This window comes from Salvelinus namaycush, chromosome 3 (genome assembly GCF_016432855.1).
Source record: "Salvelinus namaycush isolate Seneca chromosome 3, SaNama_1.0, whole genome shotgun sequence".
Taxonomy (NCBI): Eukaryota; Metazoa; Chordata; class Actinopteri; order Salmoniformes; family Salmonidae; genus Salvelinus; species Salvelinus namaycush.
In genome coordinates this window covers 15116464-15143426 of record NC_052309.1, presented here as the reverse complement: position 1 = coordinate 15143426, position 26963 = coordinate 15116464, and the positions used below count along the sequence as shown (strand labels likewise).

General features: G+C 42.3%; 1 protein-coding gene across 3 annotated transcripts; it reads left to right on the top strand.

Moving 5' to 3' along the window:
- Positions 1-636: 636 nt before the first annotated feature.
- Positions 637-25520, top strand: LOC120045003 (ran-binding protein 3-like). 3 transcript variants are annotated; one of them, XM_038989805.1, is made up of 14 exons: positions 637-1049; positions 6852-6913; positions 7078-7108; positions 7223-7294; positions 7549-7611; positions 9010-9075; positions 13619-13716; positions 15789-15886; positions 16239-16311; positions 17659-17740; positions 18084-18211; positions 18406-18526; positions 18654-19004; positions 24561-25520. In XM_038989805.1, the coding sequence occupies exons 1-14, from the start codon at positions 830-832 to the stop codon at positions 24605-24607; spliced, it is 1512 nt and encodes a 503-aa protein (XP_038845733.1). In that variant the 5' UTR covers positions 637-829; the 3' UTR covers positions 24608-25520. The 3 variants fall into 3 exon arrangements, with proteins under 3 accessions (XP_038845733.1, XP_038845732.1, XP_038845734.1); XM_038989804.1 differs by having other exon boundaries at positions 13619-13773; XM_038989806.1 differs by lacking the exon at positions 9010-9075 and having other exon boundaries at positions 13619-13773.
- The last annotated feature ends 1443 nt before the right edge of the window (positions 25521-26963 follow it).

Genomic DNA, 26963 nt, shown 5'->3' with positions numbered 1-26963 from the left:
GCATTTTGCAAAAGCCCAAGCCACAATAAGGTATTATACAGAAACAGTTGAGAAGCAGCTCAACTGCCATTCAAAAGTTGATGCAGCTGCATGTAACTCAAGTACAGTAGGCCAGGCCTGTGTAACCTACTTAGATTCAGGTGATCTTTGGGCAAAGTTCCATAAATTCCATTCCAGTGGGGATAAGGCAATAACACACAGAGCATCATGCCATTGTTCATCACTGTTTGTTCTAGCACACAACCATTGGAATTCCCGCACTGGCAAATTGAGCATATGTTGTCAAATGTTCATTTACACCTATTTCTAATCTAGAGCATGGTAGAGACATCCAATTTCTTTGTCTGGGCAGATTACTTTCATGTAGCACCCATCATGGCAGAATCTATGTTTCTTTATTATGCATTACCTACTTAATAGGTTACATCGTCTAGGCTATAGCGGGTAAATCTGTAGGATTGCGCAGAATAGCATTTATTTGTATTTTGGGGAAATGTTTTTAATGGCATAAGAGAAGAGTGAATTTAGCGCTACAAACTGATTGAGGGTGCTGCCCTGGCTAAATCACTCAAGACTTACCACGCCCACATTTCACAAGCAGCCAGGAGCCATGCTCGGTAGTAAACACGGGATATGACTGTTCATTCACACACACAGCAAAGGCTACGCGACAGACAACTGACTGGAGAGTGCCAAAATCAACAAATCAGGAGTATCAAGCTTTTGACACCAAAGGAGCAAATCACCACCTTTATCTGGATTCTTCTTTATTTTCTTGAGGTTGTGTTTATTTTACTACGGTAGTTTATCACATCTTCAGATCCGTAGAATGAGAGGGAATCTTTCCCCGAACGAAGATATTTCAGGGTATTATTCAATGATGCCTGTCTCGGACTTCCATGCAAAGCCTTCCTGTACGATGGAGCCCGCGGACAGTATGTGTGGAGCGGGAGGAGCTGTCACCGCCAGACCGCTGATGGAGAACACCTCTTCGTGGCAGCACTCGGGGGATGGAGGATGCGCGCAGGACGGACCTGAGGAGTTAAACGGTATGGTTGTCATTGCGTCTCACTTTTTTAAAGCGACTTCAACAGATCTTTACTGCTAGATAATAATAAGAATAGATTTGAAGACCTTAATATAATCAAGGTTTTGTTTTTATTTTTTGAGATTATGTTTTTAGTGCCATAATGCCACACATGATTAATATTCCCCATTTATTCACTCTCAATGTGACAAGCTCTTAGTAGGCCCTACTGCAAACATGAAACTCATTCATAGAAAAATATTTGGAAAAATACACAATTGTTTACCGTAGCACATGTAGATATCATTGCTCTTCTTTGCTCTTTCAGTAGTGACATCAATATTTAGTCTACACTCATAATGAACACACACACGCACATACACATACATACATACACACTGTATCCTGATGCAATATCTCTAGGGTTCTTATCTTATTTAACTACATAGAGCACACATGCACAGAAGCATGGACACAGTATATGTGGGCTCTGGACAGGTTCTTAGCTCAGGCCTGTTGATTTTCTGGAAAACAATGCAGGAGGATGAACGTATGGTTCAGTAATTGACCTGATTTAAAATACAGTTATAGCTTGGCTCTTCGTACATTTACAATACAGTTATAGCTTGGTACATTTATAATACATTTATAGCTGGGTACATCTTGGTATATTTATAATACAGTTATAGCTTGGATCTTGGTACATTTATAATACAGTTATAGTTTGATTTTGGTACATTTATAATACAGTTATAGTTTGATCTCAGTACATTTATAATACAGTTATAGTTTGATCTTGGTACATTTATAATACAGTTATAGCTTGGTACGTGTTGCTTTTGAACCAAGCCTGTAACCTTTTGCACATCCATGTCTAACCTATAGGGATGAGTTGACATTCTATGGCTGCAGGGTTGTCATCTGCAGCTCAGTGTCACCCTGGTGTAACACAGTGGGATGTGTCAGGAATCAGGGATGAAGTGAGTCCATTGGAGAAGTACTGTATGTGTAAGACATGATCAGATCTCATCCCAGGAGTAGTGGTTATTATTTACCACCCACTTGAGGTTACAGACTCCACTAATGAAAACGAGGACCAGGTCAGGCTAGCTAATACCAGTTTTCTCCACCAAGCTACCAAACTAGCTAGCTCTGGTCATGGCCAATGACTAGGCTCTTTCTCATGTTCCAGCGTGAACACTGAGATATCCCCCCTCCCTCCTCCATACCCAAACTACAGTCCCCCTCCTTCTTATAGTGTTATAGGCACCCACCTTCCCCTTTTAGATTTCCAATCACACGTCTGTTCATGTTTCAGACTGAAGTGACGAAACATACTAGATTATTCTATTGCTAGGTGGAGAAGAAGAAAAAAAACATCTACAAGAGAAGCTGAGCAGTTGACCTGAAGTTCTGGATTTGAATGTTTTCCCAGGGGCCTTAACTAGAGCGATTTGGATGTATAGCTCTCAGTAAATTCAGAAATACTGTCTCGTTACCGGTACTTTCAATGGTAACCATGTTTAGCCCCGCTGTTTGCTGTAGGGGAAATAATAAGCAGGCTGAGATAGTGTTTAGGTCGAGTTAAGAGGCCATCGAGGTAACCAAATTATTAAAGATTAGCACAATAGCTCATCAATAAATTACAAATAAATTCTGATATTCCCAGGAAAATCAAATGCTCTTAGGACATTCAATCCGGTAAGATCTTATTTTCTCCTAGTTTCTCAGTAAAAGTCTGTTTTCGTCCAGAGCTGCAGAGCTAACAGAGATATGACAAGTGATTCATGAGGGTGTGACTGAGGCCTCAGTGAGTTAGATATGCCCGTTCCCATAGTTGGAGGTTGTTGTAAGTAGCCCGACATTCCTATAGTGGTGAAGCACCCCTTATAATAGCCTGTTAGAGGCCCAGTCTGGCTTATGGACTCAGGAGTAAGACAGCATCCAGGGGGAGCTCCGTGTGTGTGTGTGTGTGCTTGCGCGTGCTTGCGTGTGCTTGCGTGTGTGTGTTAGACCCTTTGCAGGGGGTCCTTGGCTGGAATCTGGGGCACCAGCAGAGTTAAGGTTTTCCTTTCAGCATTTCCTGTTCTACAGGAGGCCCCAAACGTTTTCCTAAAATGGTATCTTTGTTCATACAGTGTGAGGTCCCTATATATATTAGGAAAGCCCTCTCTTTTATCAGAAAGAGTAAGTAGCCTTGCACAAACCTTGGTACAAGGACACCCCCTGGACAGGACACTACTCTATCACAGGGCCTTACCCCCAATCTATCTCCTTAATGTTGAGTGCCAAGCAGAGACGCATCAGGTCTCAATTTTACAGCTTTGGTATGACTCAACCGGGGATCAAACTCCCAATCTTGCAATCTCAGGGCAGACACTCTAACCACAAGGCCACTGAGTTGGTTCAGGAATAGACATCGAAGCTAGTTCAGTCCTTGATTAAAGACCTGGGACACCAGGTGGGTCCAATTAAGTATCAGGTAGAACAGAAAACCAGCAGGTTCCGGACTTCGTAGGGTAAGAGTGAATACCCCTGGTGAATTGCACTGGTGGGTGACATTTATTAGTTCAGGCTTGGGGCTGAAATTCACACTGTAAATATTGTTTTGTTGAGTTCCCAAATCCAGAACTCACGTTCTTGTATTAGAAGAATAGTGCTGTTTTTGTCTGACTGGTTTATATCAATGTCTGTAACCATCTGTCTGACCATAAGGCTGTGATGCAACTGTATGCTGGCCACGTGGTCTTTCAAGTTGTTTTGTCCTTATGTTACCCCAGCTCCCCAAATGAAGCCCAGATGTTCTGCTAGATTGAGCTATTGTTGTGTTGTTCTCGTTTGGACGATCTGAGAACGGTTGCTGGAACCACTGAAACCCCACTTGGGCCCGCAGCCAGCACGTGTGTGAATAGAGGCTGTCTTCATAACATGTGACAGTGGGTACGCTCAATTAGGGGGAAGACAGGGGGAGGCAAGGCAGCGTTATGAAGGGGACGGGGCTTGGTGGGGGCTTGGAGCAAAGCATTGTCCCCCCATGTGAGTGTTGTGTGGGCAGCTGCTGCTTGTGACATGGCGGAGTGATTTTTTTTCCTGGTCCTCTGCCCCTTTAACCCCGCCCAGCCCCGGAGTAACATTCTGATTGAGACCAGAGTAGCCTAGTTTGAGGCAGCTTTTAGGGGGAGTGCTCCCCGCACCAACCCACTCCTGCTCCTAACAGAGACAAGGAAATTCGAGAAAATGTGCATGCGTGCATGTGTGTTTAATGGGCTCTCCTCTGCGTCTCTTTCTCAGGGCAGCGGTTTGTGGAGCACTGCCACTGCTGGCAGTGGTGTTTATGGCATATTCAGCTTCTGCCAGAAGAGAAGCTCACTGCTTCTTTACAGGATGGTTAAGTTACCACTAGCAGAGGACAGAGAGAACAAAACATACTTCAACAAACAGTTCAATCTCTCGTCTGTGCCTTCCAAAAGCTGAAACTATGGGACATTAAACAATTATATTTTATTCAAAATCTGTACAGAAAACAGATTCCAACCAAATGAAAGTATTACCATGGAAAAATGACATGATTCACTTTTAGAGTAGGCCTACTGTTTTTTTAGTACATGCTGCTGAAAGGCTCTGTTGAGGTCTTCATACAATAAAGACTAGTTAGTTGTGCCTTCCTTATAAAGTCTGCAATAGAATGGTCTACCTGTGAGCATCAATTCTCTTTGAGAGGCCTCAGGAAATATTTATGATCCACTCCTGCAATGAGCATGGACAGGGCATGTGCATCTCTATTGATGTCAATCTTCATAGATCACCATTGTATGGTCCTCGTCTCTGAGTGATTGGGTCTTGCCTTAGTTTCCAGTGCTTCTCGGGTTTTTCTACCAGATACAAGCATGTTAGGTTTTTTTCTCTTTGAGAAAATAAAAATGTAAAAATTGATTAATGTATAGACAGACCTTGTCAGCAATATTCCAAGGAATGCTCTTTTAAGCTCAAAGGAAACTAGCTTAATTTATTTTTCATTTCATAAATGGCAAGCATGTCTGTTCATGAAACGTGTTTATTTAGTACTCTCCTCTCTCACTTATGTAATGACCCTTTCAATCCGTGATGTGGAAAAAGAGCGGCTGTCATAAAGAGTTGGCGCTCTCTGGCGCTAACCTGACAGTGTGCATCATGTCAGGATTTTCTCATGACGTCTGTTACGTATGGCCCTCAGCCGAGGTCCGGGGCTGTCTGACCTCTGGACACTCAGACCTATGGTAACTGAGACACTGTCTGCCCAGACAGAAGATAGGATAAGGGGGGAGGAGGGGAGGAAGAGGAGAGAGAAGGAGAGAAGAGTAGGAAAGGTTAGTGGAGATTCGGGGAAAAAGAGTTGAGATGGAGGAGATGCAATGGGTTTAATTGTTACTGTATATTCGTGTTGTCTGGGGTGACCAAACTCAACTGTGAGTAGTACGGTACCTAACCTGTGAATAAGTATTTTCCCACAGCAGCGATGACATCACCTATGTGTCAGGGAGGATACACAGTGCTCCTATTGACACTCAGCAAAAACACTCTACCTTATACACTGATGACCACCCTTCTATGCTGTTACATTCAGAGTAATAGGCACTTGTCTCTGGCACCACTTGACTGTTGGAGTGTTGTGTAAACTAATTGCAATTCCATTTGTGGTGCCCTGCTTTTTGTCTACAGTAGGTCATGTGACTGGAAGCCCTTAGAGTTGGACTGTAGAGTTAATAAGTAGAGCTTGCTCTGATTTCCCCAGGAGGTCACAGACAGGATTACTGTGGCTTGTGGTAGAAATAGCCTCCATTGACCCATTACTGTACTTTTTAGCTTTCAAAGAAAGTTGAACAACTGCATAAATGCAAAAATCAAACACATTTCAATGTTAATCATCAGTATATAGGACACATATTAATCAGTTGCATCTGAACAGTCAGTTGTCTTTAGAATAGGCTGCTCACACCATAGACTTGGGTGAATTCCAAGTGACCATCTGTCACTGACTGTGAAGTGTGAACGCCATCTTTCTCCATGCCCATAGTGAACACAGTCACTGACTGACACAGCACTGGCAAATCTCAACATGTGAATTAGCACACCAAAAGACCTTACTAATTGACTCTAAGCTGAGTTGATCATATGAGGTCAGATCAGTGACAGAGTTCCTGTGTATTTATAGCCTCCATACAGGTCTGGACCAGTCTCAGTCAGTTTGACCCAGGGCCAAGTCTTGGCGTCTGGTGCATAGCTGGCTCACACCTCCACTGCTATCCCATCACTCAGCCCTGCCACGGTGGGCTTGTCCCCAGCGTCCAGGGCCTGTTGTCAGGCTGCGTGGTTACATAAGAGGCCTTGGATGTCAAAGCCTCCATTGATTAAAATAACACATTGGGGTGGGATGACGATGGACATCTCCAGTCAGAACTGTGGGCGAGCCTAGAGATCTCACCGCTCTTTGGGTCCTTGTTTAGTTGGCTGTGTGTTTTGAGGGTTAATTGAGGAATAATAAATGTAGTAGGAAATTACTCTTAAATTCAGAACAGTGCTACTGTTGATTTTCCTAACTTTGCATTTTAGTGTCTTGGCAGAACAGTGTGTACTGACAGCTCACAGTCTCAGTCATTTCCCTGGTTACGTCTTTGTGGTTTCAGTGACAAAATTAGGAAAAGTGTTTTCCTATTTGAATTTAAGTAAACGCTTTTAAACTCAGTTACGGTTTAGCTAAGATTCACTCATGGATAATGACTCAGTCGCTGTATCAAACTTCAACAAGGATAATTCTCTAACTGTGCTATAATCTGTCTTTTCACAGAGAAAACTGTGCTTGCCCCACCGGTGTTCGTCTTTCAGAAGTCTTTCACGCTTTCCATGAAGGTAATCTGAATCATATCCTGAAGGGTAACATGTTGACAGATGATGCACATGCATTATTAAAAAGTAGTTGCTAATCAAAAGGATACATTCAGAAATATGTAATGGAAGAATATGTATCATTAGTTTGTATTTCTGAACTTTCTTTCTGAACTGATTTTCTACAGAGGAGAGCAGAGCGATGGGAGGAGGGATCAGGTCAGCATTATATCTGCTGCATGTCATAATGAGGAAACATTTTGATGAATCTCTGTTGCTTTCTATTGCATTGGCAGTAATGTATTTATGTGTACTTGGCTTGTTCTCCAATAGTTGTGGGAATCAGTCCAAACAAACGAGTCCGATCCTTCACATACCCTAATCCTAACAGCAGAATGAGGAAAGGTGAGTGTTCAGAAATATCAATTTGCAGAAATTGTCTGCCTACTCTATTAAAAAAATACATATATACGTATTATGGTATTATTACCACCAAACGTAAACATTTGAGGATTGAATTATAATTCCTGTTCCTCCGTGTTACTCTCCATTGGTAAAGGTGATTTTTTTTGTACAATCTCTACTGACATTTCATCTACAGTATATACACAATGCTGCTGGTTAACATTACTTACCTTTTTTCTCTGCGTCTCTGACAGGCTCCTGTGACGGCAGTAGACGAGTGCGAACAAATTCCCACTCTTTTCCCCCACCGCCTCCAGGTAAACAACCACACCCCCTACACAAGACCTGTCATCTCTCTAGTGTACTCTATTATCTCTATCCTTTCATCCATCCTTTCTAAGTTGTCCCCTAGGGCATACAGCGCCCATGCAACTGAGTTTAGTTGCCTGATTCCTTGACTCGCCTGCAGATGATTGTAGCCTTAATAAAACTGGGATCTTACTGGGATAAAATACAGTATCTCCGTATCTTTGAAATGAACCGAAGCAGTGCACCATGACGTAGCCGCTGGAAGATGTTTGGCGCTACAAATGGATATTTCAGTCGGTTAATGCAGTACCAATAAAGGTCCAGTGCACTACTTTTGTGAGAAATAAATAAATAGTAATAATGATTTTTCAGGGGTGCTGCAGCACCCTCAGCACCCCTACTTCCCGCGGCTAAGCATCATGATCAAACTCTCTTAAAGGGTTTCCTGTCTATATTCACTGCCAGTATTTCCTCTAGGTCCATACATTCCAGTCACACCATCCATGTAAAGGGTTCTTCGGCTGTCCCCATAGAAGAACCCTTTGAAGAGACCTTTTTGGTTGCAGGTAGAACCCTTTCTACAGAGGGTTCTATATTGAAACCAAAAAGGTTCTACCTGGAACCAAAATTGCTTCTCCTATGGGGCCAGCCGAAGGACCCTTTTAGAAAAAAATGTTTGTGTAGATTCTGAGAGATACTGGGGGCTGCATTGAAGTGGTTGCTGGGAATCTACACAAACATTTGTTTGTGTAGATTCTGAGAGATACTGGGGGCTGCATTGAAGTGGTTGCTGGGAATCTACACAAACATTTTTTTCTAAAAGGGTCCTTCGGCTGTCCCCATAGGAGAAGCAATTTTGGTTCCAGGTAGAACCTTTTTGGTTTCAATATAGAACCCTCTGTAGAAAGGGTTCTACCTGCAACCAAAAAGGTCTCTTCAAAGGGTTCTTCGGCTGTCCCCATAGAAGAACCCTTTGAAGAGACCTTTTTGGTTGCAGGTAGAACCCTTTCTACAGAGGGTTCTATATTGAAACCAAAAAGGTTCTACCTGGAACCAAAATTGCTTCTCCTATGGGGACAGCCGAAGGACCCTTTTAGAAAAAAATGTTTGTGTAGATTCCCAGCAACCACTTCAATGCAGCCCCCAGTATCTCTTTCCCCTGATCCGTTTCAGTTTCACTCTGTCACTGCAGCCCTCACCTGCTCATCACAAATCACCAACATGACCCACTATTGGCAACGCGGAACCCTCACTGCTCATTGTTAGCCAAGCATGTTGTATGTTGTCATGTGCCAAGTCTGGCGGTCACTTTGACATAAATGTGGAGCACGTTTTAACTTTAATCATGTATGATATGTCTGTCTGTGTGAACTCTTCTGACGGATCTCCTCTCCACTCTTTCCTAGTCTCAAGATCAAATGTCTTCATGCCTTCAAATCTGTGCAACCGGGCCAACATTTCCCCAAACAGAGGCAAATATCCATTCTCTGGTCTTATGTTGACCTTTTGATGTGCTAAAATACCTCTAATTATCTAATCAAATTTCAAATCAAATCAAATTTATTTATATAACCCTTACATCAGCTGATATATCAAAGTGCTGTACAGAAACCCAGCCCAAAACCCCAAACAGCAAGCAATGCAGGTGTAGGAGCACGGTGGCTAGGAAAAACTCCCTAGAAAGGCCAAACCTAGGAAGAAACCTAGAGCGGAACCAGGCTATGAGAGGTGGCCAGTCCTCTTCTGGCTGTGCCGGGTGAAGATTATAACAGAACATGGCCAAGATATCTAAACAACTAACAAACCACACTTAATCTCTATTCTACATACTAATACATTCGGTGAGTATTCAGACCCCTTGACTTTTTCCTCATTTTGTTACGTCACAGACTTATTCTAAAATTGATTCAACATTTTTACAAAAACTCAGCAATCTACACACAATACCCCATAATGACAAAGCAAAACCAGGTTTAAGAAATGTTTGCTAAATTATTAAAAATTAAAAACAGAAATAAGTTTTTCCCAGTGGGTCAGAAGTTTACATACACTCAATTAGTATTTTGTAGCATTGCCTTTAAATTGTTTAACGTGGGTCAAACGTTTTGGGTAGCCTTCCACAAGCTTCCCACAATAAGTTGGGGGAATTTTGTCCCATTCCTCCTGACAGAGCTGGTGTAACTGAGTCAGGTTTGTAGGTCTCCTTGCTCGCACACGCTTTTTCAGTTCTGCCCACAAATTTTCTTTAGGGTTGAGGTCAGGGCTTTGTGATGGTCACTCCAATACCTTGACTTTGTTGTCCTTAAGCCATTTTGCCACAACTTTGGAAGTATGCTTGGGGTTATTGTCCATTTGGAAGACCCATTAACTTCCTGACTGATGTCTTAAGATGTTGCTTCAATATATCCACATCATTTCCCTGCCTCATGATGCCATCTAGTTTGTGAAGTGTACCAGTCCCTCCTGTAGCAAAGCACCCCCACAACATGATGCTGCCACCCCCGTGCTTCACGGTTGGGATGGTGTTCTTCGGGTTGCAAGCCACACCCCTTTTTCCTCCAAACATAACTATGGTCATTATGGCCAAATAGTTATATTTTTGTTTCATCAGACCAGAGGACATTTCTCCAAAAAGTAAGATCTTTGTCCCCATGTGCAATTGCAAACCGTAGTCTGACTTTTTTATGGCGGTTTTGGAACAGTGCCTTCTTCCTTGCTGAGCGGACTTTCAGGTTATGTCGATATAGGACTCGTTTTACTGTGGATATAGATACTTTTGTACCTGTTTCCTCCAACATCTTCACATGGTCCTTTGCTGTTGTTCTGGGATTGATTTGCACTTTTCGCACCAAAGTATGTTCATCTCTAGGAGACAGAACGTGTTTCCTTCCTGAGCGCTATGACGGCTTAGTGGTCCAATGGTGTTTATACTTGCGTACTATTGTTTGTACAGATGAACGTGGTACCTTCAGGCGTTTGGAAATTGCTCCGAAGGATGAACCAGGCTTGTGGAGGTCTACAAAAAAATGTTGAGGTCTTGGCTGATTTCTTTAGATTTTCCCATGATGTCAAGCAAAGAGGCACTGAGTTTGAAGGTAGGCCTTGAAATACATCCACAGGTACACCTCCAATTGACTCAAATTATGTCATTTAGCCTATCAGAAGATTCTAAAGCCATGACGTCATTTTCTGGAATTTTCCAAGCTGTTTAAAGGCAGTCAACTTATTGTATGTAAACTTTTGACCCACTGGAATTGTGATACAGTGAATTATAAGTGAAATAATTTGTCTGTAAACAATTGTTGGAAAAATGACTTGTGTCATGCACAAAGTAGATGTCCTAACCGACTTTCCAAAACTATAGTTAATTAACAAGACATTTGTGGAGTGGTTGAAAAACAAGTTTTAATGACTCCAACCTAAGTGTATGTAAACTTCTGACTTCAACTGTAAGTATTCAGACCTTTTGCTATGAGACTCGAAATTGAGCTCAGGTGCATCCTGTTTCCATTTATCATCCTTGAGATGTTTCTACAACTTGATTGGAGTCCACCTGTGGTAAATTAAATTGATTGGACATGATTTGGAAAGTCACACACCTGTCTATATAAGGTCCCACATGAGGTCGAAAGACTTGTCTGTAGAGCAACGAGACAGGATTGTGTCAAGACACATATATGCAGCATTGAAGGTCCCCAGGACCACAGTGGCCTCCATCATTCTTAAATGGAAGAAGTTTGGAACCACCAAGACTCTTCCTAGAGCTGGCCGATCGGACAAACTGAGCAATCGGGGGAGAAGGGCCTTGGTCAGGGAGGTGACCAAGAATCCAATGGTCACTCTGAAAGAGCTCCAGAGTTCCTCTGTGGAGATGGGACTTGGGAGAACCTTCCAGAAGGACAACCATCTCTGCAGCACTCCACCAATCAGGCCTTTATGGTAGAGTGGCCAGACTGAAGCCACTCCTCAGTAAAAGGCACATGACAGCCTGCTTGGAGTTTGCCAAAATGCACCTAAAGGACTCTCAGACCATGAGAAACAAGATTCTCTGGTCTGATGAAACCAAGATTGAACTATTTGGCCTGAATGCCAAACGTCACGTCTGGAGGAAACCTGGCACCATCCCTACGGTGAAGCATGGCGGACTGCAATAGCATCGAATAGTCCCCACGATATGCAACTGTTCAGGGAAGTCAGGAACCAATACACGCAGTCAGTCAGGAAAGCAAAGGCTAGCTCTTTCAAACAGAAATTTGCATCCTGCAGCACTAATTCCAAAAAGTTTTGGGACACTTTAAAGTCCATGGAGAATAAGAGCACCTCCTCCCAGCTCCCCACTGCACTGGGGCTAGGAAACACTGTCACCACCGATAAATCCACGATAATCGAGAATTTTAATAAGCATTTCTCTACGGCTGGCCATGCTTTCCACCTGGCTACCCCAAACCCGGCCAACAGCTCTGCACCCCCTGCAGCAACTGGCCCAAGCCCCCCCTCTTCTCCTTCACCCATATCCAGACAGCTGATGTTCTGATAGAGCTGCAAAATCTGGATCCCTGCAAATCAGCTGGGCTATACAATCTGGACCCTCTCTTCCTAAAATTATCCGCCGTCATTGTTGCAACCCCTATTACTAATCTGTTCAACCTCTCTTTCATATCGTCTGACATTCCTAAAGATTGAAAAGCGGACGCGGTCATCCCCCTCTTCAAAGGGGGTGACACTCTAGACCCAAACTGTTACGGACCTATATCCATCCTGTCCTGCCATTGTAAAGTCTTCGAAAGCCAAGTGAACAAACTGATCACCGACCATTTCGAATCCCACCGTACCTTCCCCACTATGCAATCCGGTTTCCGAGCTGGTCACGGGTGCACCTCAGCCACGCTCAAGGTCCTAAACGATATCATAACCGCCATCGATAAATGACAGTACTGTGCAGCCGTCTTCATCGACCTGGCCAAGGCTTTCGACTCTGTCAATCACCGTATTCTTATCGGCAGACTCAACGGCCTTGGTTTCTCTAATGACTGCCTCGCCTGGTTCACTAACTACTTCTCAGATAGAGTTCAGTGTGTCAAATCAGAGGGCCTGTTGTCTGGACCTCTGGCAGTCTCTATGGGGGTGCCACAGGGTTCAATTCTCGGGCCAACTCTTTTCTCTGTATATATCAATGATGTTCTTGCTGCGGGTGATTCTCTGATCCACTTCTACACAGACGACACCATTCTGTATACATCTGGCCCTTCTTTGGACACTGTGTTAACAAACCTCCAAACGAGCTTCAATGCCATACAACCCTCCTTCCGTGGCCTCCAACTGCTCTTAAATGCTAGTAAAACTAAATGCATTCTCTTCAACCGATCGCTGCCCGCACCCTCCTGCCAAACTAGCATCATTACTCTGGACGGTTCTGACTTAGAATATGTGGACAACTATAAATACCTAGGTGTCTGGCTAGACTGTAAACTTTCCTTCCAGACTCATTAAGCATCTCCAATCCAAAATTAAATCTAGAAACGGCTTCCTATTGCACCCCAGTATCTCTACTTGCACATCCTCATCTGCACATCTATCACTCCAGTGTTAATTGCTAAATTGTAATTACTTCGCCACTATGGCCTATTTATTGCCTTACCTCCTTACTTCATTTGCACACACTGTATACAGATTTTCAATTATGTTATTAACTGTACGTTTGTTTATCCCATGTGTAACTCTGTGTTGTTGTTTTTGTTGCACTGCTTTACTTTATCTTGGCCAGGTCGCAGTTGTAAATGAGAACTTGTTCTCAACTGGCCTACCTGGTTAAATAAAGGTGAAATTAAATAAATAAATAAGAAAATGTGGAAAAGGTCAAACGGTCTGAATACTTTCCGAATGCTCAGTATAGTATATTTTTATTCATACCTGATCGTAAGACTGACTTTGAAGGACAGAATTTGATTTAAGTCTCTTTTTACTCCTCCTTCCCTCTCCTTCCCTCCTTTTCTATTCCTCTTATCTTCTGTGTAGTGACACCTCTGAACAGGGTCAGAAGGTCATTACTTCAGCCTGCACGTCTCCTCGCCCCTCAACCCTGGAACATCTCCTTACAGCCACACCTATCTGAGGTATTCTACAACTCTCTTCGCCCCCTCACACAGAGTGAAACCAGAAAACTCTCTCAGGTAAAAAATTAAAAGAGAGAACTCTCTCAGGCCTTAAAAGTATTTCAATAATACAATTATTATTAGTTGGGGTTGTGTCATTGCCTGAGGGACCCACGTACTCTTCTCAGAGAAACCTATTCACTCACTGCCAGTTTATAAACCCAAACACCAAAACCGGTTTGAATCAGTTCTGTCTATTGGAAATTATTGTGCAATGTTTTTTTTTGTTGAAGTCTCTCTGAATGCTTAAATCGCTTTCTCTCTACTCCCAAACTTGCCACATCAACACACTCAATTATATAATAGCTTATGGCTGCAAAATGTATTTTATTTTCTATTTACACAAGCATTGTGTTGAATTATTTGACTCAAGAAAGTACCAATCCAATGTATAGTCGTGGCCAAAAGTTTTGAGAATGACACAAATATTCATTTTCACAAAGTTTGCTACTTCAGTGTCTTTAGATATTTTTGTCAGATGTTACTATGGAATACTGAAGTATAATTACAAGCATTTCATAAGTGTCAAAGGCTTTTATTGACAATTACATGAAGTTGATGCAAAGAGTCAATATTTGCAGTGTTGACCCTTCTTTTTCAAGACCTCTGCAATCCGCCCTGGCATGCTATCAATTAACTTCTGGGCCACATCCTGACTGATGGCAGCCCATTCTTGCATAATCAATGCTTGGAGTTTGTCAGAATTTGTGGGGTTTTGTTTGTCCACCCGCCTCTTGAGGATTGACCACAAGTTCTCAATGGGATTAAGGTCTGGGGAGTTTCCTGGCCATGGACCCAAAATATTGATGTTTTGTTCCCCGAGCCACTTAGTTATCACGTTTGCCTTATGGCAAGGTGCTACATCATGCTGGAAAAGGTATTGTTCGTCAGCAAACTGTTCCTGGATGGTTGCGAGAACTTGCTCTCGGAGGATGTGTTGGTACCATTCTTTATTCATGGCTGTGTTCTTAGGCAAAATTGTGAGTGAGCCCACACTCCCTTGGCTGAGAAGCAAGCCGACACATGAATGGTCTCAGGATGCTTCACTGTTGGCATGACACAGGACTGATGGTAGCGCTCACCTTGTCTTCTCTGGACAAGCTTTTTTCCGGATGCCCCAAACAATCGGAAAGGGAATTCATCAGAGAAAATGACTTTACCCCAGTCCTCAGCAGTCCAATCCCTGTACCTTTTGCAGAATATTAGTCTGTCCCTGATGTTTTACCTGGAGAGAAGTGGCTTCTTTGCTGCCCTTCTTGACACCAGGCCATCCTCCAAAAGTCTTCGCCTCACTGTGCATGCAGATGCACTCACACCTGCCTGCTGCCATTCCTGAGCAAGCTTTGTACTGGTGGTGCCCCGATCCCGCAGCTGAATCAACTTTAGGAGATGGTCCTGGAGCTTGCTGGACTTTCTTGGGCGCCCTGAAGCCTTCTTCACAACAATTGAACCGCTCTCCTTGAAGTTCTTGATGATCCGATAAATGGTTGATTTAGGTGCAATCTTACTGGCAGCAATATCCTTGCCTGTGAAGCCCTTTTTGTGCAAAGCAATGATGACGGCACGTGTTTCCTTGCAGGTAACCATGGTTGACAGAGGAAGAACAATGATTCCAAGCACCACCCTCCTTTTGAAGCTTCCAGTCTGTTTGTTATTCGAACTCAGTCAGCATGACAGAGTGATCTCCAGCCTTGTCCTCATCAACACTTACACCTGTGTTAACGAGAGAATCACTGACATGATGTTAGCTGGTCCTTTTGTGGCAGGGCTGAAATGCAGTGGAAATGTTTTTGGGGGGATTCAGTTCATTTGCATGGCAAAGAGGGACTTTGCAATTAATTGCAATTCATCTGATCACTCTTCATAGCATTCTAGAGTATATGCAAATTGCCATCATACAAACTGAGGCAGCAGACTTTGTGAAAATGTATATTTGTGTAATTCTCAAAACTTTTTGCCACGACTGTAAATTCAGAAATGTAATAGGACTGTAAAATAATAATTTGCATTGTTTTTTTGTCCCATTTCCACAGGTGAGCCACGATCCTTCAAATGATGTCTCCAGCATCTCAACTGACCGCCCCCCCACTGTTGGTGTATTACATCAAAAGAAACCCCATCAAGTTCACAGGTACGCAGAGGACCTGGTTAATGTAACAGTAAAGATGCAGGTGTCTAGTTGGGTCAAGTCTGTGCAATATTTCATTTTTACAGCCTCCCAGCCACTTTAAACTGTATATTTGACAGTTGACATTCTAATTGAGGGCTACAAACTCCAGGTCAAGGCATGGATTAGTTAAACCAGGGGGTTTGGGTTACGTGTTAACTTTCAGTCCAGACCCAGGACTGGACAGCCTTGCTTCAATCCAGAGACCTTACAGAGTTTTCCTCTGTCAGAGCTATGTGGGGTCTAGGGGTTTAGTTCCCAGCAGTGATTCTGAACCTGCTGACCTCTCTGCTGACCTCTGGTTCACCCTCCACAGATCGATGCCAGACGGTACCACCTCAGACAGGGTCCAGTTTGTGTTTGGGGAAAACATGAGCGAAAGAGTCTTGGTGAGTTCAGCAAGCACCACTGACATACACTACATGACCAAAAGTATGTGGACACCTGCTAGTCGAACATCTCATTCCAAAATCATGAGCATTAATATGGAGTTGGTCCCCCCTTTGCCGCTGTAACAGCCTCCACTCGTCTGGGAAGGCTTTCCACTAGATGTTGGAACATTGCTGCGGGGACTTGCTTCCATTCAGCCACAAGAGCATCAGTGAGGTCGGGCACTGACGTTGGCCGATTTGGCCTGGTTCGCAGTCGGCGTTCCAATTCCTCCCAAAGGTGTTTGATGGGGTTGAGGTCAGGGCCCTGTGCAGGCCTGTCAAGTTCTTCCACACCGATCTCGACAAACCATTTCTGTATGGACCTCGCTTTGTGCACGGGGGCATTGTCATGCTGAAACAAGAAAGGGTCTTCCCCAAACTGTTGCCACAAAGTTAGTAGCACAGAATCGTCTAGAATGTCATTTTATGCTGTTGCGTTAAGATTTCCCTTCACTGGAACTAAGGGGCCCGAACCATGAAAAACAGCTCCGGACCATTATTCCTCCTCCACCAAACTTTACACTATGCATTGGGGCAGGTAGCGTTCTCCTGGCATCCGCCAAACCCAGATTCGTCCGTCGGACTGCCAGATGGTGAAGCGTGATTCATCACTCCAGAGAACGCGTTTCCACTGATCCAGAGTCCAATAGCGGTGAGCTTTACACCACTCCAGCCGATGCTTGGCATTGCGCATGATATTAGGCTGGTGTTCGGCCACTCGGCCATGGAAACCCATTTCATGAAGCTCCAGACAAACAGTTCTTGTGCTGATGTTGCTTCCAGAGGCAGTTTGGAACTCGGTAGTGAGTGTTTCAACCGAGGACAGATGATTTTTATGCGCTATGCGCTTCAGCACTCGGTGTTCCTGTTCTGTGAACATTTAGGCCAATAGACATTTCCATGTCATAATAACAGCACATACAGTGGACCGGGGCAGCTCTAGCAGGACAGAAATTTGATGAACTGACTTGTTGGAATCCTATGACACCATCTTATGACGGTGCCACGTTGAAAGTCAGTGAGCTCTTCAGTAAGGCCATTCTACTGCCATTGTTTGTCTATGGAGATTTCATGGCTGTGTGCTTGATTTTATACACCTGTCAGCAATAGGTGTGACTGAAATAGCCGAATCCACTATTTTGAAGGGGTGTCCACATACTTTTGTATATATATTGTACTTATACAGTAGCAATTTGCATAGGATGACTATGCAATATATGATGTCATCACATTTGAATGAGTTTAACTGTGTTACCAAACACGTCATATTTACAGAAATGCTCTCACTTTCTCACCCTCATATAGAGACCACAGAAATCCCCTAGCAGTGAAGATTCTGATTGCAGCTCTGATTCTGACTCTTCTACCTCTGATTCAAGTCATAAAGGTAAATCATTAAGCGGGTCATAGTGTTTTTACATGAGTACACAACTCTGGTCCTCGAGAGCCAGTACCTTAATGGCCACAGTGTCTGCTGATCCACCAAGACTGTGGTCCTAGGCTGCATTTATACAGGCAGCCCAATTCTGATCTTTGCCCAATTATTGGGAAAAGAGATGACCTGATCAGTCAAAAGACCAATTAGTGGAAAAATATTAGAACTGGGCCGCCTGTGTAAACCCTGCCATAGAGGACTGGAGTTGTGCACCTCTGTTCTAATAGCGATTGACTGCCTCTTAGTGGATGCCTTTCAGAACTGCAGCTGAAGTTCTGTCTGTGTTTGCTGATAGGTGCTGTGTGGAGCAGTCTGAGGGAGTCTGCTGCAGCTTACACAGCGTCATGTGGGAGGCAGCATGTGCTCAGGCTCAGGCGGGTTCAGCTGTTCACTGGGGAGGAGAAGGAAAGCAATGTGGTCCAGGTGAAGACCTATAGGGCTGACGCATGCCAGATCTTACAATGCCTGGTACCTGACGGCACAGTTGATAACGTGGCATGCAATGTCTGAGCAGGGGAATGTGACCATTATGTTGAAATAGGAAGTGACCAATGCCTTCTGATATTGCTAAAGGCAGTGGTGTACCTTTTTCATTTTTAAATATTTTTTTCTTTTAGCTGACCTGCAGACTGTTTGTCCTGGAAAAAGGAACTCCGTCATGGACTGAGCGAGGGAGAGGAGTCCTGCGACTCAATGATCTAGCATCAGGGACCAAAAGAGGGCTTCAGTCCAGGATAGGTGAGTTTATCATGAGGGAGTTTATTATTCCCATCACTCTGACCAACACCTGCACGTCTTTCTGTGATTCTTAATGTTTCTCATCCTCAGTATATCTCTCACACCTGTCGCCCTCTGATCAAAACAGTGATGAGGCACCAGGGCAGTCTCAAGGTTATCCTCAACACTAAGCTCTGGCCACACACACACCTACGTCGCCCGGCCCGCCGGAACCTCCAGGTGACGGCCACTGACGTGGAGACTCAGGCCGTTCGGGTGTTCCTCATTCAGGCCAGCGCCAGGGACGTGGCTCGCCTCTACGTGGCCATCCACCATCGGCTGGTAGCCCTACGGGCCAGTGCTGCTGAGAGGGAGGCAGAGGCTGCAGGGGGCAGGACCAGGGAGGGGCACTGCAACAGTGAGAATGAAGAGGAGGAGGAAGAGGAGAGACAACAGAAAGAAAGAGAAGAAAGGCTGCTATTGACACGATTGCGACCTGGTAAGAGTGAATAGCAATAGTAATAGGGATGTACTCTACAGTTGTCTGAGATGAACTTGTCTGAGATTATCCCTTGCTCTTTCACCTACACACCTGTATGTCTACGACTAAGTCCAATGTTTAGCGCATTGTTTGTCCTGTGTAAAAAAACGTGTTTGGAATTTTTGCTTAGTTTGAGTAAGGGAACATTCGTCCTCCAATAGATGTCTGGTGGGAAGTCACGTTACTAATCCCCAGTCCACATTCCAGAGTCAGAGGCGTTGGGTTAAATGCGGAAGACACATTTCAGTTGAATACATTCAGTTGGACAACTGACTAGATACCCCCCTTTCCCTTTTCCCTTTCCCAGAGGGAGCTGTTAGCAGGTGGTAGTCATAGACCTTCACTCTGCCACTGGCAAACCCCCCCCACATAAAAAACTGAGTAACAGATGGATCCCCATCATGGTGGATTACATTCCTAAAGGTCCCAGGCCTAAAAAGATTAGGTTATTTTTTGTACCATTATGAAAAAGAGAAGAGAACACTAGATTAGTGGTTTTTAATTGATGTACCTTGAGGAACTCTCAAGTGTGCCGCAAAACTTTTCCTAATCTTGATAATTTTTTTGAACACTCACTTCTAAACGTGACCTGTTGAATGCACATGGGATTTTGACTTGGGATCACCAGTGCTGCTCAGATAATACACGGAACCAAAATATAAAGCAACATGCAACAATTTCAGAGAATTAACTTTATTTTTTAGTAACAGTAACTTTATTTGTCACATGCGCCGAATACAACAAGTGTAGACCTTACAGTGAAATGCTTACTTACAAGCCCTTGGGGGCAGTATTTCGCAGTATGGATGAGAAGTGTGCCTAAAGTAAACTGCCTGTTACTCAGGCCCAGAAGCTAGGATATGCATATAATTGGTAGATTTGGATAGAAAACACTCTAAAGTTTCCAAAACTGTTAAAATAATGTCTGTGAGTATAACAGAACTGATATGGCAGGCAAAAACCTGAGGAAAATCCATCCAGGAAGTGGGATTTTTTTGATGTGGGTATATTCAATTGAATGCCTATAGAGAATCTAAATGGTTAGGGCCCAGCTTGCAGTTCCTATGGCTTCCACTAGATGTCAACAGTCTTTAGACATTGTTTCAGGCTTGTTTTCTGAAAAATGAAGAAGAATGAGACATTTTTGTCAGTGGACTGAGGAAGAATGCAGAGCTGGTTTGTGCGCATGACCGATTGCGCGCCCTTCGTTGTTTTTCCTTTCTATTGAATACGCTATTGTCCGGTTGAAATATTATTGATTATTTAGACAATTGACAACCTGAGGATTAATTATAAACATTGTTTGACATGTTTCAACGAACTTTACCGGTACTATTAGGATGTATTCGTCTGCATGTTTTGACCGCCTTGGAGCCAGTGGATTACTGAACATAACGCACCAACAAAACTGAGTTTTTGGGATATAAAGAGGGTCTTCATCGAACAAAACAAACATTTATTGTGTAGCTGGAACACTTGTGACTGCAACCATATGAAGATATTCAAAGGTAAGTGATTCATTTTATCGCTATTTCTGACTTTTGTAATTCCTTTACTTGGTTGTAAAATGTTTGTATGCTTTTGTAAACGGGGCGCTGTCCTCAGATAATCGCATGGTATGCTTTCGCCGTAAAGCCTTTTTGAAATCTGACAAAGCGGCTGGATTAACAAGAAGTTAATCTTTAAGCCGATGTATAACACTTGTATTTTTTATGAATGTTTATTATGACTATTTCTGTATTTTGAATTTGGCGCTCTGCAATTTCACCGGATGTTGTCAAGGTGGGTCGCTAGCGGAACGCCTGCGCCAGAAAGGTTAAGAAAATATTTACCAAATAAAGTAAAAAATAATAAAAAGTAACACAGTAACATAACAATAACAGGGCTATATACAGTGGGTATCGGAACCGAGTCAGTGTGCGGGGGTACAGGTTTGAGGTAATTTGTACATGTAGGTAGGGGTGAAGTGACTATGCATACACTACCGTTCAAAAGTTTGGGGTCACTTAGAAATGTCCTTGTTTTTGAAAGATTTTTTTTTTTGTCCATTCAAATAACATCAAATTGATCAGAAATACAGTGTAGACATTGTTAATGTTGTAAATGACTATTGTAGCTGGAAACGGCAGATTTTTAATGGAATATCTACACAGGCGTACAGAGGCCCATTATCAGCAACCATCACTCCTGTGTTCCAATGGCACGTTGTGTTAGCTAATCCAAGTTTATCATTTTAAAAGGCTAATTGATCGTTAGAAAACCCTTTTGAAATTATGTTATCACAGCTGAAAGCTGTTGTTCTGATTAAAGAAGCAATAAAACTGGCCTTCTTTAGACTAGTTGCATATCTGGAGCATCAGCATTTGTGCGTTCGATTACAGGCTCAAAATGGCCAGAAACAAAGAACTTTCTTCTGAAACTCATCAGTCTATTCTTGTTCTGAGAAATGAAGGCTATTCCAATGCGAGAAATTGCCAAGAAATTGAAGATTTCGTACAACGCTGTGTACCACTCTCATCACAAAACAGCGCAAACTAGCTCTAACCAGAATAGAAAGAGGAGTGGGAGGCCCCGGTGCACAACTGAGCAAGAGGACAAGTACATTAGAGTGTAGAGTGTAGTCTAGTTTGAGAAACAGACGCCTCACAAGTCCTCAACTGGCAGCTTCATTAAATAATACCCGCAAAACACCAGTCTCAACGTCAACAGTGACGAGGCGACTCCGGGATGCTGGCCTTCTAGGCAGAGTTGCAAAGAAAAAGCCATATCTCAGACTGACCAATAAAAAGAAAAGATTAAGATGGGCAAAAGAACACAGACACTGGACAGAGGAACTCTGCCTAGAAGGCCAGCATCCTGGACTAGTTTAAGGAAAAAGATTCTTCCAGTTCGTGGATGGCTGACGTTTTACATGCCGTAACCAATTGTGCTATTTTGTTTGTTTTTTTGCATTATTTTTTACTTATTTTTTAACTTATTTTGTACATAATGTTACTGCTACCGTCTCTTATGACCGAAAATAACTTCTGGACATCAGAATTGGGATTACTCACCACGAACTGGAAGACACTTTTTCCTTTAACAAGTCCGACAAGAAAGATATACTGCTCTCCCGGGAACAGGCCCACATCCCCGTCATTTGTGTGAAGAAAAGACGGAGGAAAAGAGGACGCAGATCAGGCTGCCTTCTGAGAATCCGTAGGCGAGCAAGTAAACTCCCACTGCCATCAATTCTACTTGCTAACATGCAATCATTGGAAAAGAAAATTGATGATCAATGATTATTCTACCAACAGGACATTAAAAACTCATATAAGAAAATCAGTCAATTGTCCTGGGCTGGCGTGGTTACACATGGTCTGCCGTTGTGAGGCCGGTTGGACGTACTGCCAAATTCTCTAAAACGACATGTCACCCATTGAGCATGTTAAGGATGCTCTGGATTGACATGTATGACAGCGTGTTCCAGTACCCGCCAATATCCAGCAACTTCGCACAGCCATTAAAGAGGAGTGAGACAACATTCCACAGGCCACAATCAATAGCCTGGTCAACTCTATGCAAAGGAGATGTTTTGTGCTGCATGCGTGCATCAAAAGAGTTTTAATTAAAGGGCTACACACAAATGAATCATCAGGTGTAAGGAACTATGAAAATAGTTCAAATAAATGCTTTTTAATCTACAGTTGAAGTCGGAAGTTTACATACACTTAGGTTGGAGTCATTAAAACTTGTTTTTCAACCACTCCACAAATTTCTTGTTAACAAACTATAGTTTTGGCAAGTCGGTTAGGACATCTACTTTGTGCATGACACAAGTAATTTTTCCAATAACTGTTTACAGACAGATTATTTCACTTATAATTCACTGTATCACAATTCCAGTGGGTCAGAAGTTTACATACACTAAGTTGACTGTGCCTTTAAACAGCTCGGAAAATTCCAGAAAATTATGTCATGGCTTTAGAATCTTCTGATAGACTAAATGACATAATTTGTGTCAATTGGAGGTGTACCTGTGGATGTATTTCAAGGCCTACCTTCAAACTCAGTGCCTCTTTGCTTGACATCATGGTAAGGCCAAGGCCTCAGAAAAAAAATTGTAGACCTCCACAAGTCTGGTTCATCCTTCTGAGAAATTTCCAAACGCCTGAAGGTACCATGTTCATCTGTACAAACAATAGTACACAAGTATAAACACCATGGGACTACGCAGCCGTCATACCGCTCAGGAAGGAGACGCGTTCTGTCTCCTAGAGATTAACTTAGTTTGGTGCGAAAAGTGCAAATCAATCCCAGAACAACAGCAAAGGGCCTTGTGAAGATGCTAGAGGAAACAGGTACAAAAGTATCTATATCCACAGTAAAACGAGTCCTATATTGACATAACCTGAAAGGCCACTCGGCAAGGAAGAAACCATTGCTCCAAAACCGCCCTAAAAAAGCCAGACTACGGTTTGCAACTGCACATGGGGACAAAGTTTGTACTTTTTGGAGAAATGTCCTCTGGTCTGATGAAACAAAAATAGAACTGTTTGGCCATAATGACCATCGTTATGTTTGGAGGAAAAAGGGGGAGGCTTGCAAGCCGAAGAACACCATCCCAACCGTGAAGCACGGGGGTGTCAGCATCATGTTGTGAGGGTGCTTTGCTGCAGGAGGGACTGGCTACCCGAAACGTTTGACCCAAGTTAAACAATTTAAAGGTAATGCTACCAAATACTAATTGAGTGTATGTAAACTTCTGACCCACTAGAAATGTGATGAAAGAAATGAAAGCTGAAATAAATCATTATCTCTACTATTATTCTGACCTTTCACATTCTTAAAATAAAGTGGTGATCCTAACTGACATAAAACAGGGAATTTTTACCAGGATTAAATGTCAGGAATTGTGAAAAACTGAGTTTAAATGTATTTGGCTAAGGTGTATGTAAACCTCCGACTTCAACTTTATATAAAAACATTGTCACAGGAAATAGATGATTTGCTGTATGGATCAAATGATATGGAGGTCATTACCACTAATTAAATGAATAGGGAAATGTTAGGTGTGCCGGAGGATATATTATCCCATCAAGTTGTGGCACAGTTAAAAAAAGGTTGGGAACCACTGCACTAGAGATGAGAACTAGGTATTGCTGTTTATCTAAACAATAGTCCACTTGTTATTCCTTGCAACAACCTCTCCTTCAGCCTCCTTGAACTTGTATGTCCACAAGACACCTAAAGAAGCTAAAATTAGCCCCGTATCAGCTAACCATGCATAAATCACATTCCAGTGGAGGACAACTTATGTCCTCTAGAGCAAAACATGTGTTGTCCCTGTAGAAACTCAGTAGAGACCTACATGACATGAGAATGCATCCTGAACAACTCTTAACATGGCCATTTTGTCATTGTGCATTTACCAGACAAAACACTGTGCTGCAAAACATAAAGCTACTGTATATAAATATTACAATATTTTCACTTACACACGTTCCATAACATGTCTGTTTTTCTCCTTTGCAGTGGTTTGTGATTGGATACACAGTAAACCTAGTTTGGATTCTTGGTGACATGACATCATATCCTGACCTGGACAATCTGAACAGAACTTTGGCTATAATGGAACAGTGGGACAAAACATCAAGAGACAGCTTGCAAGTACTTACTATCTATTGAGCTATCATGACTGCCTTCTTTCAACAACAAAAAAATATATGATTATTCTATTGCCGTACTTACTTTTGTACTTCACGTTATTGTGGCAGTGTGCAAGGGGAAGGTAAACCGCCGCATTATGACAGAGGTAATCTAGATGTAATGACAGATAAAAAACAATTATTTATTTTTGTTATTTTATTATGCATTTATAATGATTCCAACTGTTCATGCAAGTGCTATTTGTGGCTGAAGCACCCACATTAAACTTATTTTAAACATATTTAGAATATTCCCAAAAGGTTTTGTTCTTCTGTATTTCTTTTATAAGCATTATGTTTTACATGTTGTAAGTGTTTTAAAAACAGCTTATGATCAACGTAATGATTTTGAAACAATTTTTGTATGTCTTTCACTACAAACAGAATATAATATGTATCTATCTATTTCAACTGTGAAACAAACAAAATAGCTTTATTGTTAGCTGTTTCATTTATACAGTACATTACTGACATAAACAACAATCTCATGGTTGTGGTACACTCACCTTTTCTACACAGTACTAAATGCATGCCTCTGCCTACTTCTGTAATTGCTACAAATGTTAGAAAACATTTCAATGTTTTTAATGGATTTTAAGTTCTATTACCTAGTGTATTGTCAAAAGCAATTTACTTAAAAGGGTAATCCTGCATAAAAGCAAACATGACTAGCATCTAGTTCATATTCTGATATGTATATATTATATTAATCTGCTTCTGGTAATATCACCATGTTATGTGAGCAGTTATGTCATCGTGATTGATAAAAACTGATTTTCTGATACAACTTTTGAGTTTATCATAATTTTTCATGGTTATTGTTGCTGAGCTGATGTTACTAACAAAAAAGGTATCTTGTCCTCTAGTCTAGTAGACCTGCATTCATCTATCCAGTGTTTTCAGATCAGTGCAGGCGAAGGAGAGAAGACAAAGGTATCCCACTTTGGACAATGTTTGCCAAATGAATAGCCTCTCTACTGCTGATTTTCCTTCATGAACACTGAAGGACTGGTAAGGTTCCATTCATATTGGTCTCATATTTATAGTGTTTTCAGGTGACAAAGGGAAAGGAGTCTAGGAAAGGAAGCTATTTAGACAACAATATTCTGGCTCCACCGGTTTCCATTAGATTCCACAGCCACAAAGTCATAATTGCAACAACAACAAAAAATGTGTCTTAATTTTTAAGGTTAGGGTTAGGCATAAGGTTAGCAGTGCGGTTAAGGTGAGGGTTGATGTTAGGTTTAAACACATATTTTAAGAAGATAAATGGTAGAAATTGGCGGGGTTTAGTCATAATTAATAAATAAATCATAAATAAATAAATAAATTATGACTTATTGGCTGTGGTAACTAGTGACGACAGGCTCCACCCCTAAAAAGCACGTTGTTGTACGTAATGAAATAAGCGTGCGAGCGCATTCCGCAAGCGTGCGTGCTTCAAATACCGTGTTGTAGATTGTAGGTCCGTGCAGCTGGGTACTGTTGTTCTACAAGTCCTCTGATTCTCAAACACATGCATGTATTTAGTGTCTTGAAGACGTTTAGAGTATATAAGTATGAGCAAACTAATGCTTGGATTATTAGAATATTATTTTGAAAATGTGAAAGGTGCATGTAGAGGGTCGCTGGCAAGGAAAGTTGATAGCCAACAATATGGACTGTTTAGAACACGTGCCCAACACGTGTTGGGCTTACAATAATTTTGATTAATTGAAAACTAGTTATCCCGTTCTACCTAGCTGGATCGGGAGTGCGCGTGACCATCTTTGCTCTCATTACATTAGCTGGCAAATGTTAGTGAGACGAAACAAAAGTCGTTCATATAAACTGTCATAGCTAGTTACCTACATTGTTAGCTCGTGAAAGTGAAACAGAGTTGGCTAGAGTTAAGGTGGTCAGTTTCTAAGCTGCTATAGTAGCTAGCTCGATAGCTAAACTTGTTAGGTCGTGGTTTGTCAATTCAGAATTACGTTAGTCCACTAATTTAGCTAGGTGAGAGTTGGTGTCGCAGTATCTGGATTCGACGATTGTAGTGCATGAGGGACCCATGTCTAATAGCTAGGACATCAGATTGGATTAACACCGACATGGGCCAACAACTACATTAATGGGGACCAACAACGAATAGCTTTTGTTTAATTTATTTAATTTTTCTAATAATTTACAAGAATGACTCACCGTTCCTTTAAAAACTTTTTGTGCCTTGGGCATCGAGATGTCACTATTT

Excerpts from the sequence above, each read along its gene's own strand:
- LOC120045003 (XM_038989804.1), top strand. The coding sequence starts at position 830 with ATGAGAGGGAATCTTTCCCCGAACGAAGATATTTCAGGGTATTATTCA. Across the intron at positions 7,612-9,009 it reads TTTTCCCCCACCGCCTCCAG|TCTCAAGATCAAATGTCTTC; the intron begins GTAAACAACCAC and ends ACTCTTTCCTAG. Across the intron at positions 15,887-16,238 it reads AAACCCCATCAAGTTCACAG|ATCGATGCCAGACGGTACCA; the intron begins GTACGCAGAGGA and ends CACCCTCCACAG.